The 17137-nt window shown below is 56.2% G+C and overlaps 1 protein-coding gene across 3 annotated transcripts in view; it reads right to left on the minus strand.

Moving 5' to 3' along the window:
- Positions 1-1970: 1970 nt before the first annotated feature.
- The window catches only part of MDGA1 (MAM domain containing glycosylphosphatidylinositol anchor 1), a 55455-nt gene continuing 40288 nt past the window's right edge, over positions 1971-17137 (minus strand). Inside the window, exons 9-17 of one of the 3 annotated variants that reach the window (XM_081140562.1) lie at positions 16846-17124; positions 15168-15319; positions 14142-14319; positions 13864-13887; positions 12730-12882; positions 12174-12308; positions 7888-8018; positions 7569-7677; positions 1971-6840 (exon numbers count right to left, since the gene is read on the minus strand). In XM_081140562.1, the coding sequence (XP_080996688.1) occupies positions 6749-6840; positions 7569-7677; positions 7888-8018; positions 12174-12308; positions 12730-12882; positions 13864-13887; positions 14142-14319; positions 15168-15319; positions 16846-17124 (1253 nt within the window). In that variant the 3' untranslated portion in view covers positions 1971-6748. Of the gene's footprint in view, positions 6918-7568; positions 7678-7887; positions 8019-12173; positions 12309-12729; positions 12883-13863; positions 13888-14141; positions 14320-15167; positions 15320-16845; positions 17125-17137 lie in introns of all 3 variants that reach the window. The other 2 variants (XM_081140563.1, XM_081140564.1) reach the window with 2 other exon arrangements.

A 17137-nucleotide genomic window follows, 5' to 3' on the forward strand; every position in this document is an offset into this window, starting at 1 on the left:
GCTGTGAGAGAAGGTCGGAGCTGGAGAGGCCATGACCCCGGAAAGCTGAGGTCACAAAGGAGCAACACCATGAGTGGAGAGAGGACTGTGTGGGCAGAAAGTGGCAGACACTGGAAAGTGCTGAGTCATGCCGGGATGGTTGCCTATTGCTCTTCTAACAAACTGGCCCAACCTCGGGGACTTGAAACAAGTTATTTTGATTATATCCCATGACTTCGTGGGTCAGGAATTTGGGCTGAGTGTTGCTACGAGATTCTTCTCTGGCAGGTGGCACCCACAGAGGGATGCAGCTGGTGGACAGCTGGGCGGGAGGGCCTGGTGGGGCTTTATTCCCATGGCCAGTGCTTTGGAGGGGTGGCTGGAAGGCTGGGCTCAGCTGGACCGATCAGCTGGAGCCCCTCCTGTGGCCTCCCCAGCACGTCAGTCTTAGGGGAGTTGGACATCCAGCATGGTGACTCAGAGTTCCCAGGGAGGATATTCGAAAAGGCCTGAGCTGAAACTGCAAGGCCCCTTCAACACTGAATGTCACATCCTATCGGCCAAACAAGCCACTACGAGTGATCCAGATTCAAGGGGAAGGGAATTTTACTCTCCCCCTCTGTAGGAAGGATAGCAAGGAATTTGTGGCCAGCTTCGCTCTGCCGCAGGTGAGGAGCCATGAACTCCTAAAGCTGCCTGAATCCAGGCTACCCATCTGGTTCTGGAAACCCATCCCTGTCACACCTCCTATGTCTGGGTTTCTGAGAGTGGCTGGCCCCTTACTACATGTAGCCTCACAATGATGCTCCTGTACGTGAAGGAACTGGAGTGGGTCTCTCTTCCTTGTACCCAGCGAGCCAGTCCAACCCAGTGGTGCGTCCCAAGCTCTAGAAGAGAAATCCTGGGTATGGCAAGAAGTTACCCAAGGTGTGAGCAGATAGAGATGGGGTAGGGAGCCCCTAGTCTTGCCACCTTTCTGAGCCTCATGAACATGAAAATGAAACTATTTGCTCTACCTCCCTGAGCCACTGTACTGAGTAACATGAAACACTCTCTTCCTGTCATTTGCCTGGTCTCTCTGTAGTTCATGTCATGGTACCCATGCCTGTGATGTGGGGTCACCCCACAAACCTTCCCAGTAGGGTGCCTGCCCCCTCATCACTGCCAGCTCCCCTGGCCTTGGTAAGCTGATTCTAGGATTCTGAGAGGTCAGGGGAAAGGGAAAGGTTGGCACAATAGGATTTGGGGGCAAGTGGGCAGCTCACTGGCACTGAGTAAGGGAGGTAGCCCCAGGTAGAGTGCGGAGTGGGGTTTATGGGCCCAGGACAGGAACATAGACTGTGAGGAGCAGGAGCATGGAAGGGGTTTGGTGGATTTGGGAGCTGGGAAGGGAAGGGGCGAAGTCAGTACACCCAGGCCTGGCCTGGCTGACCAAGGTTATTCCTCCCTCTTGTCTGTTTTCCTTTCCTTGAAGCTTCTACAAGCTTTTTTTCACCCCTCTAGGCCTTTAAATATTCTGTTCCCTCTGCTTGGAAGACGCCTTCTGCCCCAGTAGCCTAACTCCAGTCATTCTTTACTTCTTTCCTAAATGTCTCTTCTTTAGAGAGGTTTTCCCTGAAGCCTCAACCCAAATGAGAACCTCCTCTTACCTTCCTTCACTGCCCCAATTGTATTCCTAATGACACACTCCCTGGTGTGTTACTAGCTCAGTGTCCATCTCCCCCACTAACCAGGAGCTTCCACGGGGACAGCATTTGGCTAGCATTTGTTAGAGGGACAAATGAGTGAGGACATCTGAGTTCACTGGGTTAGAGACCAGGACACAGATTCCCATTGTCTGGGTGGCAGAACAGGATTCATGACAGCAGGTGCCAAAGAGAAAACGGGCTTCCCCCAGTGGCCCGAGAGGAACCCAGCCTCTCCCCTCACCCCTCCATCCCGGCCAGGCCCGCTACTCGCCATGAGCCACAGCACACAGCCTGACCCGAGCTCTAGAACACTGCAGCTTTATTGAAACAACCGCGTCCGCAACTAGAGGTTACATCGGGGTCTTGGGGTGAAAGAGACAAAGGGGGGACAGGGGCTGGGTGGAGACAGAGAGCAAGGCAAAGGGCTGAGGACAGGGTCGTGTGATTGAAACAACCCCAGTGCCTTTCACCCGTTAGTGAGGGTCTCCCGTTGTGCTTTGACTTGGTGGGGGGTGGGCCTGGGCAGGGGGGTGGGGGTTTCTCTCCCAAGTTCATGAGACTTCAGGGCTGGAGCAGCCCCCTCCTTCCCCTGTCCTTTCTCCTGGATTGGGGGTGAAGGCTTTGGTGAGCTGGCCACCCTGGGAAGGGAAGGATGCTGGAGACCACTGAGGCAGAAGGGCCCGGGAATTAGGCTGAGATGGTGATTATGGGGGCGACTGGGGGTGCCAGGAGTGAGGGCAATTCCAGTAAGGCTCCTGGGAAATGAATGTAGTTGACATGAGGGAAATGGGGTGACGGTGGGCAAGTACCATCTCTCTGGGCCTCCCCTTTCTCACCTGTACAGTGGGGACACTGGGTTAAATGGTCTCTACGGTCCTTTCAACACTAAGGATCAAGGGATCTCCAGGGAAGAGTGGTCCTTTTGCCCCAGCAGCACACCCTCACACACACACACACACACACACACACACACACACTCAGATACACACATAGCACTGACTTAACAGAGAGGAGGAGCTTACCCTGCCTTTGGAAGTAGGAAGGGCCCCCCTAAACCCAGAACCTCAACCAGTGGCTCCACAGGGACTCTCTCCAGAGCAGGTTCACCCACCTATGCCTGGGGACAGACCCTGGAAATGCCCCCCAACCCCCCTGACTTATCCAGGGAGAAGAAAACACCAGGATTTGTCCCTGCTTCCCAGGCCCTCCTGGTCCGTAGGGGGAAGTCGACAGGATGACAACCCCAGGTCACACTAATCTGCATCCCCAGCCCAGGCTTGTGTGAACACAGAGGGGAGGAGGGGAAACAGAGTCTCTTCTTTCTGAGAAGTGGGGGGAGGGGATGCAGCTAAGCTAGTGTGGGCAGAGGGAGGCAGCCTCTATGTGGCCTCCAGTCCTAAGCTGGGGGGAGGGGTGTGGCCTGGGGTGAGAGGCCAGAATTTGAGACAGGGAGATGGTACCTCTCCCAGTACAGGGCCCAGTAACATCTGTGACATCTGTTCCAGCACCCGGAGACAGGGCAGTTTGCCCAGGCTCTTCATGGCTACCTGGTAGGAGGCCCTGGGGCAGTGGCCAGTGGGCTGACAACCCCAGGGTGATAGTACCTGGCTTCCTAGGCTAGTTCCACACTAACTAGCTGTGTGACATGGGGCCAGTCCCTCCCCCTCTGACCTTCACCCTCCTCATTTGCACCATGAGGAGTATGGGCCTCTAAGGCCCATCCCAGCACTGACGGCCTGAGCCAAGGGCTTTCCCGGAGCAGAGGGAGAGAGAACGAATGGGAAAGAGGTGCCAGGGCTGTCCCAGAGAGGGCAAAGGTGGGAGGAGCATCTCAGCACCAGGGGTTTGGTTTGCAGGCTGAGCCTGGCACCCCAGGTGGCTGTCCAACAGTCCCAGGGGCAGGCCAGTTAAGCTGAGACGCCCCCTCTCCAGTACCTGGCCCCAGGAGTCCCTTTCTCCCCCAGACACCAACCTGGAGGGGATGGGTGGAGGGACCCTAACACCCTGAGAGCTAACCCTGGACTCCCAGTTTTAAGGCCACAAAATGCCTCAGTCACCCTAACCAGAGGGCAAGACTGCCTGCCATTGGGGAGATGAACTGGATCCAGCCAGCCTGGTCTCCCCTGGGCTGGGGGTCTTCATGGGCCACCTATCAACACAAAGATGCTGACACCCAATGGCATACAAAGATCACAACACAAACAACACTGACATAGGTGCTGACTCACAGGCAGACACAAACACAGAGCTACAAGTTTCCCAGGGACACACAAAGGCACTCATTCCTTGCAGACCTCCTGACGCAACACAATACACACAGACTGGCACACCCTAGGCACTCACATGACACACACACACACCAACCTCACACTCCTGCGCTGGAGGACCAGGGACCTCAGCATCTCACTCAGGCAAGCTGTTGGCCCAAGGCCAGCCAGCCTCTCAGGGCTGCCCCGGGCTGTTGCAGTCTCCCTCTGGCAGTGCTCACCTTGCATTCTCTGTCTATGTCACCAGGTCCTCTCTCCAGACCAGAAACTCAGGGGCTGCATGCGTGCAGTTCAGTTCAGCTGGCATGTGTCAAGTATCTTTTCTGCCTCAGACTCTATGGATATGGAGGTGAACGTATGACAGGGTCCCCATCGTGAAGCAGCCAGGGCAGGGGATAGATCTATTCAAAGACCACCAGAGGGAAGTAGGCCTGGGCACCATGGAGCTTCAGGGGGAAGCTCTCAGGGCTTTTCTTCTCGGAGTCATCAGCCCCACCCCCGAGGGCACAGAGGAAGCACCTGCAGGTGGTAGGCTAGTAGTTCCCACCCTTGGGTTCTCCTGAGGAGCTTTCAAATACGTATGATGTCAGGCCACATGCCAGTCCAATTAAAGCAGAACCTCTGGAGTGGGCTCAAGCACTGTGCTTTCTCACAGACGCTTGGCTGGTTCTGACCTGCAGCTGGGCTTGGGAAGCTCCGGTTGATAGATTCCACCCTTCTGGCAAAGCCCGGTGAGTGTTTCCAAGATAGGCCCACTGTGCCGGTCGTAAGGGCGGGATGGGGTGGGGAAAGGGTTGGAGGGCTCAGAGGAGGAGCTCACAGTCTAGCTGGGACAACAGATCCTGCACAGATGGGACAATTAAGGAGCAATACCCAGCAGACGTGATGGAGGTGTGTTTTGGGAACCTGGAGCCACTCATTTCGGACAGAGGCCTTGGCTGGGCTAGGAAGGCAGCCAGGCTGGTCGGGTCAGGAGACTCTGCTCCAGCCCTGGCCCACCGCCCACCAGCTATTGGTGATGATGGTAACACGGGCCTGGCAGGGTGGCGAGATGGGCAGCATTTGCTTTGGTTCCCTGCCTACCTCCTGGCATTGCTGCCTCTTCTCTGTAGCTGTCCCCACCAAATGCTCCAGGAGAAGCCAGGTGACACCCCCTTCCAAAGGTGCTCGAATTCCAGTAGGGTCATCTGTAAGCTCTTTGTCATTCACAGAGGATGAAAGGTAGAAACTCAGGTGGTGGCAGGAGTTGAAACTACAGAATGGGGTTAGAGTGGTCCACCTGGCCAGCGCCCACGAGTGTTTCTGTCATTCCTGAAGGTGGACATGCATGCTGACGTTTGCAGGCACTCACAGGGAAAAGGTGCCGACCCAGCCTCACAGATACGCCTCACTGCACACGCACACTTGGATTTGCACACACTCGTGCCCAGAGATGTACCCACAGTGCTACACAGATACAAACACGCCCACACACGCACACACATGCACACACCCACAGACACATGGCCATGTGCCCACACGTGTGAAGACTCACCCTGGAAGGGGCCGGCCTCCTCTCTCCCACGGTCAGCTGGGTGGGGGCTCGGGGGCGATGCTGAGGAGGAGAGGTCTAGATCCCATCATGCCCCACTCAGGCTCCTGGCCCGGGGCCCAGGGACAGGATGCTGGGGGCATGAGCTCAGCTCCCAGGGAGCAGGGTGACCAGCAACTACCCAACCCTCACCCCAGCTCTACAGACTCCTCCTCCTTCACTGACCCTGGGAGCGGCGCACTGGACAGCGATTCCAGTGGAGGAGGGCAGGGCAGCCGCCCTACACGCACCCTCCCAACCCGGGCAACCCTCATGCCAAGTACAAAAGAAACGGAGGCTCCACTCCACTCCCAAGTTCAGTGTCAGACATGGGACACAAATTGTGAAAGGGACTTCTCTGTCCCTTTCAGAGTCATGCCTCACCCCAGAAGAGGGCCTGGCCACCACTGCCCTGGCTCTTCGGAGATGCGCTGGGGCAGAGGTTAGGCCAGCCTGCTGGGGTGGGGCGGTGTGCTCAGGAATCCAGATGCTTCACGGGACGTGGAGTAGCAGGGGAAGGTGCCAATCTTCAGACTGCCAGGCCCAAGACCCCATGCTGAGTCCCTTCAAAGGGGGCACAGAGAAGGGGGAATATGACATCCCAGGAACAGGTCAGGGGATCTAGGTGACCTTCTGGCCCTTGCCCCAGGAACAGAGTTGCAAACAGCAGGTGCCTCACCTTCCTTGTCCTCTGCATTGGGACATTCACAGAGCTCACAAAGTCCCCCTGGCCCCATCTGACCCCAGCCTCCCCCATCCCAGGGAGTCCCAGAGTCCAGTCAAGGGCAAGGCTCCTGTGCCTGCTCCTTTTCTGGTAAAGCCACAGGGGCTGGAATTCAGCCTTAAGTTAGGGATGGAGTGAGAGCAGAAACACCATGGGTGCAGCCTGGACAAGGCCTGCACGGTGCCGAGGTCCCTGGGGTGGCAGAAACCATTCAGGTGAGTCCCCTGTCTCTGCAGTAAAGAAGGTGCTGGCTGGCAGGTCGAGTAGAAACTTGTGCTTTAATATATCTCTGTGTGAGTGTGGGTGTGAGTGTGTGAATGTGTGCGTGTCTTGAACAACTGTCTGCAGGGCCTCAGCGCGGGCCTCTGTCCTTGTTCTCTGCTCATCCTCGCAGCCAACGTGGGCCCCTCCCTGGTGGGCTGGCCCTGCCCCAGGCACCCCGGCTGGCGGGGGTCAGTCTTTGGTACGATGCAGACACTTTGGTGTGCCAGGGGCGGGGTGGGGGGCCACGTAGCTCTCATCATCTCTGCAGCGCCAAGAGGAAGATGGCCACGGGCCCCCAGAGCTGCGGGTGGGGCTGGCGGTGCACTCCACTGCCCGGCATCACCACCACTGCGACAGGAGAGAGGGGAGACAGGCCAGGGCTCCAGTCAGTTCAGGAGGACCAGGGTGGCAGGCAGGCAGGCAGGCTGTGGGAGGTGGGAGGGCCCGTTACTTTGCCCCCTCTCTCTGGGGGCCTGCAGGTGGACATTGCCCTCAATGCACACAGGCACACATCAGCCCAGACTTGAGGTGTGCGCTGTGTGGGTTAACTCAGCGTGCTGGGGTCCAAATCCTGGCTCTTTGGCTCACTAAGACTTGGACCTCAGTGGGCCTCAGTTTTCTCATCTGTAAAATGAGTCTCATCTGTAAAATAGTAAGGGCTACCCCAGAGGACTGTTTTGAGGACTGAATGAGCTCATGCATATACAGGCTTTTGTATCTTGCCTGGTACATAGTAATTGCTCAGTAAACTTGAACTGTTATTATGGCGAACATCTGGCCTCCTGGGGGGGGAAGGGAGAGCACATGTTCACATCTGGATCTACACACACAGGCACGGGAGGCACTGTGGTACAGGCAGCTAAGCACACTCACAGGAGGGCAGGGTCTGGCCTCCTCACTGTCCCACACAGGCCCCAGAGCCTGAGCTCGGCTGGAGCCTGAGTGTTAACCTTGTCACTGATGCACACAGCCTGTCACCCAGTCACTGGAACCCCCACTCAGACACAAACCCTCTCCTCCCCTGACACAGGTGCCCACCCACACAGCCCCCCTCAGACCCCCCTTTCAGTCTTCACCTTTATTGGGATCCATCTGCTTCCGGGGACACTCTCCCTTCTTCAGTGTGACATCATCTATGGCGATATCTCCCAGGTAGCCCGAGCCTCGAACCCCCTCAAAAATAATCTGGGGCGGGGTCAGAGAGCAAGGAACAGGACTTAGGGGAATTCTGTGAGACAGACTTCCACCCCTCCCCCTGATGCCCCTGGAGTCCCCCCATCCCCACCTCCTGCCTGCTTTCTGCATTGTCTCCCAGGAGCAACAGTAAGCCTTCCGAAGGGATTCCTGGCCAGGCCTGCGGAACCCCGTGAGGGCCTCTGGGCCTGGCAGACTCACCTGGAAGGGTCCGCTTGGGTTGATAGGCACATGGGCTTGCTGCCATGCGTTGCCCTTATTGCCACTGAGGGACCAAGCGTGGGTGTCCAGGGCCCCTTTGCTCCGAGACCGCACCAGGAGGTTGAGGGAGCCTGTGGTGGATGTGAAGAGAGGGGGCCAGTGAGGTGTGGACAGGGCACCAAGCCCTCCTCACTGCCCACAGCACAGTCTCTGTTAGACGGGACCCTCTTCCCATCACGCACTGGTTCACTGTCCCATCCTCCCAGGGAGGAGGGGGAGGGCAGTTAACTCAGGAAAGAGAGACAGCAGCAGGGCTTCAGTTCATCAGGATAATTTGAAAATTTTCTCTCATTTCTTCCCTTCCTTCCCTATCAGCTAATCTCCCACCCCTGAAACACACACACACACACACACACACACACACACACACACACACTCACACACCACCCTCCGCCCTCTAGACAGGGAGCCTGTCCCAGGGTGATGGGCCCACGTCTGCGCATACAATGGGATTCCAAAACACGCAGCGCATACCCATGATACGTGGGATGATGTCTGGAGGTACAGCAAGGGACTAAAATTTTTAATACTTAATGTATATTTTAAGAGGTGAATAAAGCAAGCCCTTCAAACCCAGGATTTCTCTAATCTTAATTCTTAGGACAAAGCTAAGAAAAAGGGAATGAGTTGATTTAAAGAAAGATTAGTGTTATGTGCCTCATAGCTGTGGTAAAAAGAGTGAAAGCAAAGTTTTGGAGGCACCAGTTTGTGGGTGCTGAGCCCATCTGCCTACAGCCACAGGGCCAGGAGTTCTGGAGGTGCTGAGGGACACTGGAAGGTGCTGAGGGACACTGGAAGGGTGGGGTCATGGTTTTGCTGAGAGCACCCAGGCGATGTCATGCCCCCTCCCCAGCTCTTCCAGGCTCCCTTGAGTCCCCAGTGTCAAAAAAGACCTGGCTCGGAGGGGAGAGGAATCGACTTAGACAATGCCTGGTGGTTGGCATTTCCATAGTGCTGCCCACAGACAAAGCCACACCATCTGTGACACCAGATAGAAAGACCCCCTATGGGGGACAGCCACCAAATGTTACCTGCCTGAGATGAAAGGAGTTGGCTCGGACCAAAAAGAGTCCGCAAAACACGAAGTCTGGGGACAGCTGGTGCCCAGAGCTGCCAGGTAGGGTAGGAGGGGAGGGGAGAAGAGGGACCAGGACAGCGAGAAATGCCCCCTTCCCCAGCAGCAGATCCAGGCCTGGGTAGGGGACCCTCACCAGCAGATGGGGCCATGAGAGGGCTGCCACCAGCACTCATGGGCCAGGAGATGCCACACTGACTTCAGCAGGGCTCAAGCCCCACTGCCTTCTGGGATCCCCACCAGCCCAAAGGGACCTCTTTCCCTTCCCCTTCCTAGAATCTTCCTGTTTCTTCCCCCACCCCCCTGGGGTCCAGCCTCATTCATACATTTTTTTCTTCCTGCATCACACTGCCCCAAGGACAACAATGGGGAACCCCACCTTTTCACTGTTCAAACATAAATTGAATTTTTGCCCCCTTCCCTGAGCACCCCAGCTCTAAGATCTCCCTGCTCAGGTTTCCTGATAGCCTTTCACAGGGTCGGCCAGGGCCCAAGACCTTCACTCTCCCTAAGGGTGGGCCTGCTCACTGCAGTCTTCCCTGTGTTCCTCAGCGCCTCCAAAGCCAAATGGAACTGCACGCTGGAGCCCAGACATACTCCAGCTTTTCAGCCTCCAGGCTTTTGCCTAGGCTGTTCCCACTTCTTGAGATGCCTTTCCCTACCACATTCCCCTAGCCAAATCTTTCCTGTGCTTCAAGGTCTCTCTGAAATGTCACCTCCTCCAAGAAGACTTCCTGGGCTTGAGCTGGGAGTTCTCTATGCTTCCTGGGAACTCAGTCCTTAAACTGCAGCTCCCCAGGCCCAGCCCGCTCTCTGCTCAGGGGTGTGGCAGTTACTGGGATTCCCATCTTCTCTTTTTATGACTCCTTGAGGGAAAGTCTGCATCAAATTGCTATTGGTTCTCAATAATTAAATGCTGAATGAGGAATTTTCCCCAACTGTCATCAGGAGTTAAAGAGGAGTTTCATGGGACCTCAGGATTAGAAATTACCTTGGAGTTTATGAAGTTCAGGCCTCCTATTATTCATTCATTCATTCATTCATTCACTCACTCATTCAACTAATTGAGCACCACGATGTACCAGGCACCAGAGACACATCTGCGAATAAGACAAGGACCCTGCCCTCCTGGAGCTTGTGCTCCCTTGGTGGTAAGCCTTAGAAAGTAAGCATTAGAAAGAAAATAATTCAGGGGAGGGAATGAAGACATTTCAGATGGGGCTGTCAGGGAGCTCTCTGAGGAGACCTGAATGAGGGGAGGGGAAGAATGTTCAGGCCAGAGGAACATCATGAGCGAAGGCTTCTAAGGCAGCAACCTGCCTCAAGCATTTAAGAAAAGCAAGGAGACCTGTATGCTCGGGCTAAGTGGTAGCCAGAGGAAGATTCGCAGAAAACAGGGTCCGAAAAGCAGGCAGGGTGCAATCAGGTATGCGAAGCCTGAGAAGATGGTGACGAAAGGGGACAGAGCTGGGGGGCAGCATGACATGGACGGGGTCCCCTCCGCAGCGTCCCTGCCGAACAGTCCTCCTGTCCAGGGATGGGACAGCCCACTCTTGCTGGGCACACCTGATGCTTACACACAAGCTCTGGAGCCCAGACTGCTCCCAGACACCCCAGCAACCCAGCTCACAAGGCCTGATTTCCCGGAGCCCTACTGGCCCCAGCATGCTCCTCTTGGCAGCTGGGTCCCCAGTGCCCCTCCTGAGTTGGGAATAAAGTCACCAACTCTCCGAATTTGCCTATGATGTGAGGCTTTCAGTGTAAAATTGGGAAGGGCTGGAACAAAGCAGAGTTGGTTTGCATTGCTCACTCGAGCTGGGAAGCTGATGGAAACCAGAGGGCGGGCAGAGCAGGTGGTCCTGGTCACCCACCCCACCTACCCCAGAGGAAGCTTCTCACAGTGTCCAGACCCAGCCATGGGCAAACTGGTCTGTGTGGATGGTCTGGGGCCCCCGGGGTATGAGAACCTTCCACCCCACCCCATTGGTTCAGCTTGACCCATCATGTGAGCTGTGGAGACATCTCCAAAACGAGCCTTTAGGTCTACACTTGCTTAAAGTCGCTTCCTTTACTGTGCAGCCTTGGTGGACAATTAAGTAGTCTGTGGCCTGAGGGAGGAGGGACAATACATGTGTACTGCTTTTATATGCATAAAGTATTTCCGGAAACTTCCCCCCAAATCTAGTCAGTGATTGCCTCTGGGATGGGGCTACAGATGGCAGAAGGACTGGGATGAGGGGACCCTCATCATGTACCCGTTTGTGCCCTTGCAGGATACATTACCTTTCCCCTAAATAAGTAAACAAGCAAATGCACATTTTAAAAACTGTCAATTCCTCAGCAGAGTCTTCTATAACCAGACCCCAGAATTGGTCCCTATCGCAGCTTGGCCCCTGTCCTTTTGCTGCAGACACGTGTCACAGTGGCCACTAAATCTCATCTGGCACAATTAGTTGTTCAGTGTCTGTCTCTCTCGCTTGACTATGGTGCCGAGAGAGCGGGGAGCCTGTCCGTGCGGTTCTGCAGCACCTGAGCTGGGCACAGAGCAGGCAGCTCTGGGAAGGCTGCACTGATGAGCTCATTGGCTCATGCGACGCTCCCACCAATGCCACCTCTTTCCAAAGGGTGTTCCTCAGGTTCAAGCCCACACTCAGGAAGCAGGACTTCTCACTGCCCACAGAGCAGCACCCTTTCAACCCTGTGTTTAGGGTTTGAGGGAGTCAGACAGGCTGGGGTTGCTGTGTGGTACTGAACGGATGATTAACCTCGCTGAACACCTCCCTCGCCTTGTGATTATGAGGGGTAATGAGACTACAGATGCAGAGCACCCAGGATGTCACCTGGCACCTGGTAAACACTCAGTACATTCCACCTCTTAGCTGTTTCCTCCATCCCCTCTAAGACCCCATCTCAACCTGCTGGCATCCCCTCCCCCCTGATCAGAAGCCCTGATCATCTCAAAATCTCACACAAGCTGGCTCTGGACCTCCCCCTTTGTGCAGATTCTGCCCACACTCCCTCCAAGCATCTCTGATTCAGCCAAGTTGGGAAATCCAGGCCACATGTGGGCAGTTCCCCAGCCTCCTGTGGACCCCTCTGCGCCCCCTGGCCCCAACACGCACTGGGCAGACTACCTGGTGCCCTGACTCACCGATGTGCTTCCCATACATGTGGTAGAAGAAGGACACGCAGTAGAACTTGGCGCTGGCGTTGTACAGGGGACTCACCAACCGCGCACGGTCCCCCAGTTCCCGGGGCCTTGAAGTCTCAATGAACATGTAGTAGCCTGTGGGGGAGGGGAAGGTGTGCCAACAGCCTCCGCTTCACCCCACCCAGCCCTCTTGCCACCCGGTTCCGTCTCTGCCATAGTCTCGGCTGTATGAATACCAGGGGCCTCTCCCCATCGCACCCCGTCCTCCCTGTCTCACAGCACGGGCTCTGGGCCAGCCCTCCTGAGTTCCCAGCTCTGCTGAAGCTTCTCTTCTTCCTGATCCTCTGTTCAGACAGGGCTGTCTGCCCTCAGATTGGGGCTCTCTGAGGACAGGGCTGTGTCTCCCCTCAGACTGGGGCTCTCTGAGGACAGGGCTGTGTCTCCCCTCAGACTGGGGCTCTCTGAGGACAGGGCCGTGTCTCCCCTCAGACTGGGGCTCCCTGAGACTAGACCCCTGACGCAGTCCTCTATTCCTAGCAATAGGCCATGTCCTCACCCTCAGGGGTGCCGCTGATGTCAGTGGGGGGGCCAGTGTTGGGAGAACGCTTGGGGTTCTGGGTTAGGGCGTTCTGCCGTGTCCAGTCAAAGTTGTCTGTCAGGTCTTGGGTGTAGCCACAGATCTTCTCATCCTCAAAGTGGCAGGTGTTGTCTGCATTGGGGTGGGGAGTGGGGGTGAGACGAAGAGGGTCAGCCTCCTGAGGTCCTCCGGTCCAGCGTTGCCCTCCCTGCCACCCGGGCAGTTCCCAGGCAGTGGGCCCAGGATTCCAAGGCTTGAGAAACCAGGCAACAGGGCCCCTGGCTAATCTGCTCCCAGAACAGGACTTAACCTTTTTGTGCCACCGCAGACCCTTCTGGCAACTAGTGGAGTCTAAGGGCCCCATCTAAGAATAATAATTTTAGAGGCATAAAATGAAATACAAAAGATTGCGCAGAAAATCAGTTATACTGAGAGTTGTCAAATACTTTTAAACAGATTTGTGTTACAATAAGTGGGCTTCCTTATTATCTAATTAAGTCAGAAGATCTAGTGTTAGGTCTAATAACTGCCACGGTTTTGAAATACTAATGAACGTAAATGATACTCAGAGAGAGCTGCAGCAACTTTAAGGTGATGTAAAAACATCAGAGTTCTGATGACAAAGCCCCAGGTACTGATTATACTACTGCGGTTGGTCGCCTAAATTCATCACTGAAGGAGGTGTTATGTTTCTGCTAGAAGCTGGGGAACATAAAGAAGCATATGCCCTTCCAGGTTGCAGACTCACAGACCCCCTAAATTCTATACACAGACCCTTTGGGGGTCCATAGACCTCAGACTAAGGGCACCTGCCCCAGAGAACAGGGGATATGGATTAACCTGGACTTTCTTTGGGGACAGTGAGTGGTGCTGAGTGAGGAGGAAAGGCTCTGAGTTTGAGATGTCCCCCAACTCCACCCCAGTCCCCAACCTTTCAGGCCCAAAATAAATCCTGGACACAAACATGTCCAACCCCAGCCCTGCTCCCTTCTGCTTCTCCTTCCAGCCGTTGGCCTCCATCCCATTTTCTCTTTGAGTATCTCTTCGGGTCCCTTTCTCCCACCGGGGGTACTTTTGTGTCCCTAAGAAGAAAAGTAGATGGGAATGTCTCACCTGACAGATTGGGAGAGTTGATAGCTGAGAAAGCAAGCAAGATAACCAAGTCAGAATTGAGCGGAGCTGTGCAGAGAGTGCCTGGGCTTAGGACCAGGGGCAAGGTCCTCAGAAGCAGGACTGGGAGCCAGAGGGGCCTGGCCTGCAGTGACAGAGCAGGACACTGCACAGTGGGGAGTTCCAAGGTCAGGAACCATATGGGGAGGGTGGAGGGGATCCCCTGGACATAAGATGGGACCACCCTTCCCATCACCAACACCACCTCCACCACCACCTACGCTCTGTGTAGTGGATGATACGAGATGCCATGTCCCCGGCCCCAAAGGTGGTGTAGGGCGTGAGCCGGATCTCGTAGCTGTGAGGCACGCGGAGGTCGGTCAGGATGTACTCCAGCAGCTGCCCCTTCTCCACACGCCGCACTGGGATGGCCTTCACCATGGCGTTGTGCTGATTCAACTACGGATATAGGGAGTTCCCAGGGGCTAGGCAGGCCATGGCTTCCACCAGAGCACCAGCCCGGGCCCTGGTATGACTTTGGGGGACAGCATCAAGGAGCAGAAAGAGCAAAGGACTAGGAAGCCAGGGCCTCGGTTCCCTCACTTGTGGGACACAGCACTCACCCCTTCCGTACCTCCCAGGCTGTCTCAATAATAAATGACAGCAACATATATTGAACACTTAATGTGTGCTAGGCACTAAATGCTTTGCAATTATTAACTCACTTAATCCTCAAAATAATGATCCTATGAGGTAGAATATTGTAATTTTACCTTCATTTTTATAGATGAAGAAACTGAGGTAATATAGATGTAACTCACCTATGTTCATATAGAGCTGGGTTCTAGCTTAGGCAGCCTGCCCCAGAGTCACACTTTTACCCTCCACCAAACCGCCCAGTGGAACCACGTGGAATTAGACAGCACAGAAAACCAGCACAGTGGCTTTGGCCTTGCATTCTAGAGACTCTGTGGGTGAAACTTGAGCTCATGCCTCAAGTTTCTGCTGTAAGCTTCTGATATAAGAGTAAATTCTGTGTTTCATCAGCAGAACTGGCTCTGCCCACTTCCCCCTCCATTGACCCCTGCCCAGTTCTCAGGGCTGTGCCCAGAGCATGGGTCCAGAGAGGTCAGGTCTCTAGCACCTCCCAGCTCCTGCTGCTGTGTCCAGAACACTTCCTCTCTGGCACTGAAGAGTTGTTTATAACAAAGGCCAGTGTGTTCCAGCCCCATCTCCAACCCCTTTCCCAGGCTCCATGAGCAATTCAGAGCCAGCTGACACCAGGGCCCCTGTCCCCCTTGGCCCACCTGGCGGACACTGAGTCTGTAGTTGAGCACGGGGTCAACAGCGTCAGGTTCCCTCTGGGTCCACTGCAGCACGTAGGAGTAGTTCTTGGACAGCTTGTGGCTGCGGGTGGGGTTGGGGGTGTCGAAGTAAAACTCCGGGCTGTAGGCTTTGGCTAAGAGGGCAGGGAGGGGGCATGGGGCCATGGAGGGTAGGGGATGGGGAGAGACACAGAGAGAGGAAGCATGGGAGAGGGAGACAGAGAGGACAGGGTGGAACAGAGATGAGATGGTGGCGACAAAGAGAAGGGAATATTGTGAGGAGAGGAGGGGTGGGGGAGAAGAAGGGTTTGGGAAAGATGAGGGTCAGGGAGGAGGGAAGGTGGGAGATGGGGAAAAGGGAGGTTGAGAATTCCAAGAGATGGTGTTGGTGAGAATGGAGCAGAAAGGCAAAGGTAGAGACAGAGCAGTGATATGAGAGAAGACACAAGAAAGAGGATTGGGGGGAAGACAGGAAGAGAAGGGCCAAAGAATTGAGGTAGAAGAAGAGAAGACATAGGAGAGAGATCGAGGCAAAACGTAGGGGAGACAGGGAAAGACAGGGGAGAGGGGGAGGAGGTGGGAAATGTCACAGGGGCCTCTGGCTGGTAGGGATGGGGAGGTGGCCAGTGACCTGCGGTGCTAGCCTTCTGTTAGTGAATGAGGGGATCCAAACAAGAGCTAAAGGGGCACCCAGTCAGTCTGGAGCTGCTGGGAGAGCTGGGAGGGTGGTGGAAAGGGGGACGGGCATGCTTGGGGTTCTTGTAGGGGCACTGCCACCAGTGGAGGAAGAGAGGCAGGGTGGGCAAACCCATCAGCCCCTCTCGGTTGCCCTCGCCCCTCACCACGACCTCCACCGCTTTCTGACCCACCCACTCCTTCTGCAGCCCCACCAGCCCACCCAGGAATGAAGATGGGCAGATGGGGCTGAGAGGGATTTCGGGGCACCGAGGGGCCTGAAACTCTAGGGTGATAGACATCTCAGGAAATGTGTGCGGGCTGGCCCAGCACCGCCCATGAGATTCTAGAGACACTGTTGCGGGGTGACTTCCCTCCCTCAGCCCCTCACACTGGGCCTGCGGTCGGGAAAAGAGTAGGTTCCCCATCGGGTCTCCGGAGCAGTGGGCTCAGGAGGTGGGACTTGAAGCTAGATGCCTGAGACGCGCGGAGCCCAAGGCTTGAGTGGGCGGGTCTAACCCGGGTGTGGGCGGGGCTGGAGGCGCTTCTACAGAAACAGCTGGAAGCGGAGAGCTGAGATTGGACAGGGTTGGAGGGGCGGAGTCTATGCCTTATGTGGGCGGAGCCTAAGACAGGGCCCGACCTGGGGCCCCGCGGTAGGGGGCGGGGAGTGGGCGTGGTCAAGGAGGGCCTGAAAGAGGCGGGGCTGTCAGAGTCCAATGGAAGGGAGCGGAGCTAAAGTGGGCGGGGCTTAGAACAGGTATAGGCGGGCCGGGAAAGGGAAGGCCTGGAGCAGCCGTGGGGGGGACAGGTGGGCGGGACAGGTGGGCGGGGCCCAGGCCTGGCACGGGCGGGTGTCGGAAAGTTGGTGCAGGCGGGCTGCACACCCAGGGGTCCCGGCTGGGCACCTAAGGGGTTGGAGTTGGGGCGGAGCCTGGGCCCGAGAGGGGCTGGTAGGGTGGGGCGGGACCTAGGGGACGCTCACCGGAGACCTGGAAGAGGCAGACCGCGGAGCCCACGTCGTTGGAGACGCTGCACTCGTAGCTGCCGCTGCTGTCGCGGGTGACGGCGTCGAGGCGAAGCTCCGAGTGGTCGGAGGTCTCGACGGGGATGGCGGGCGGCGGAGGCAGCAGCTGCCCTTTGAAGCGCCACACGGCCGAGGCGATGCGCTGGGGGCTGCCTCGGAGGAGCGAGCAGCGCAGGAGCACGGGCCGGCCCAGAGCCTGGCGCACGTCTTGGGAGCTGGGCTCCACCTCGGGTGGGACTGGGGGCGGAGG

The sequence above is a fragment of the Miniopterus schreibersii genome (genome assembly GCF_964146895.1).
Source record: "Miniopterus schreibersii genome assembly, chromosome: 6".
Lineage (NCBI taxonomy): Eukaryota > Metazoa > Chordata > Mammalia > Chiroptera > Miniopteridae > Miniopterus > Miniopterus schreibersii.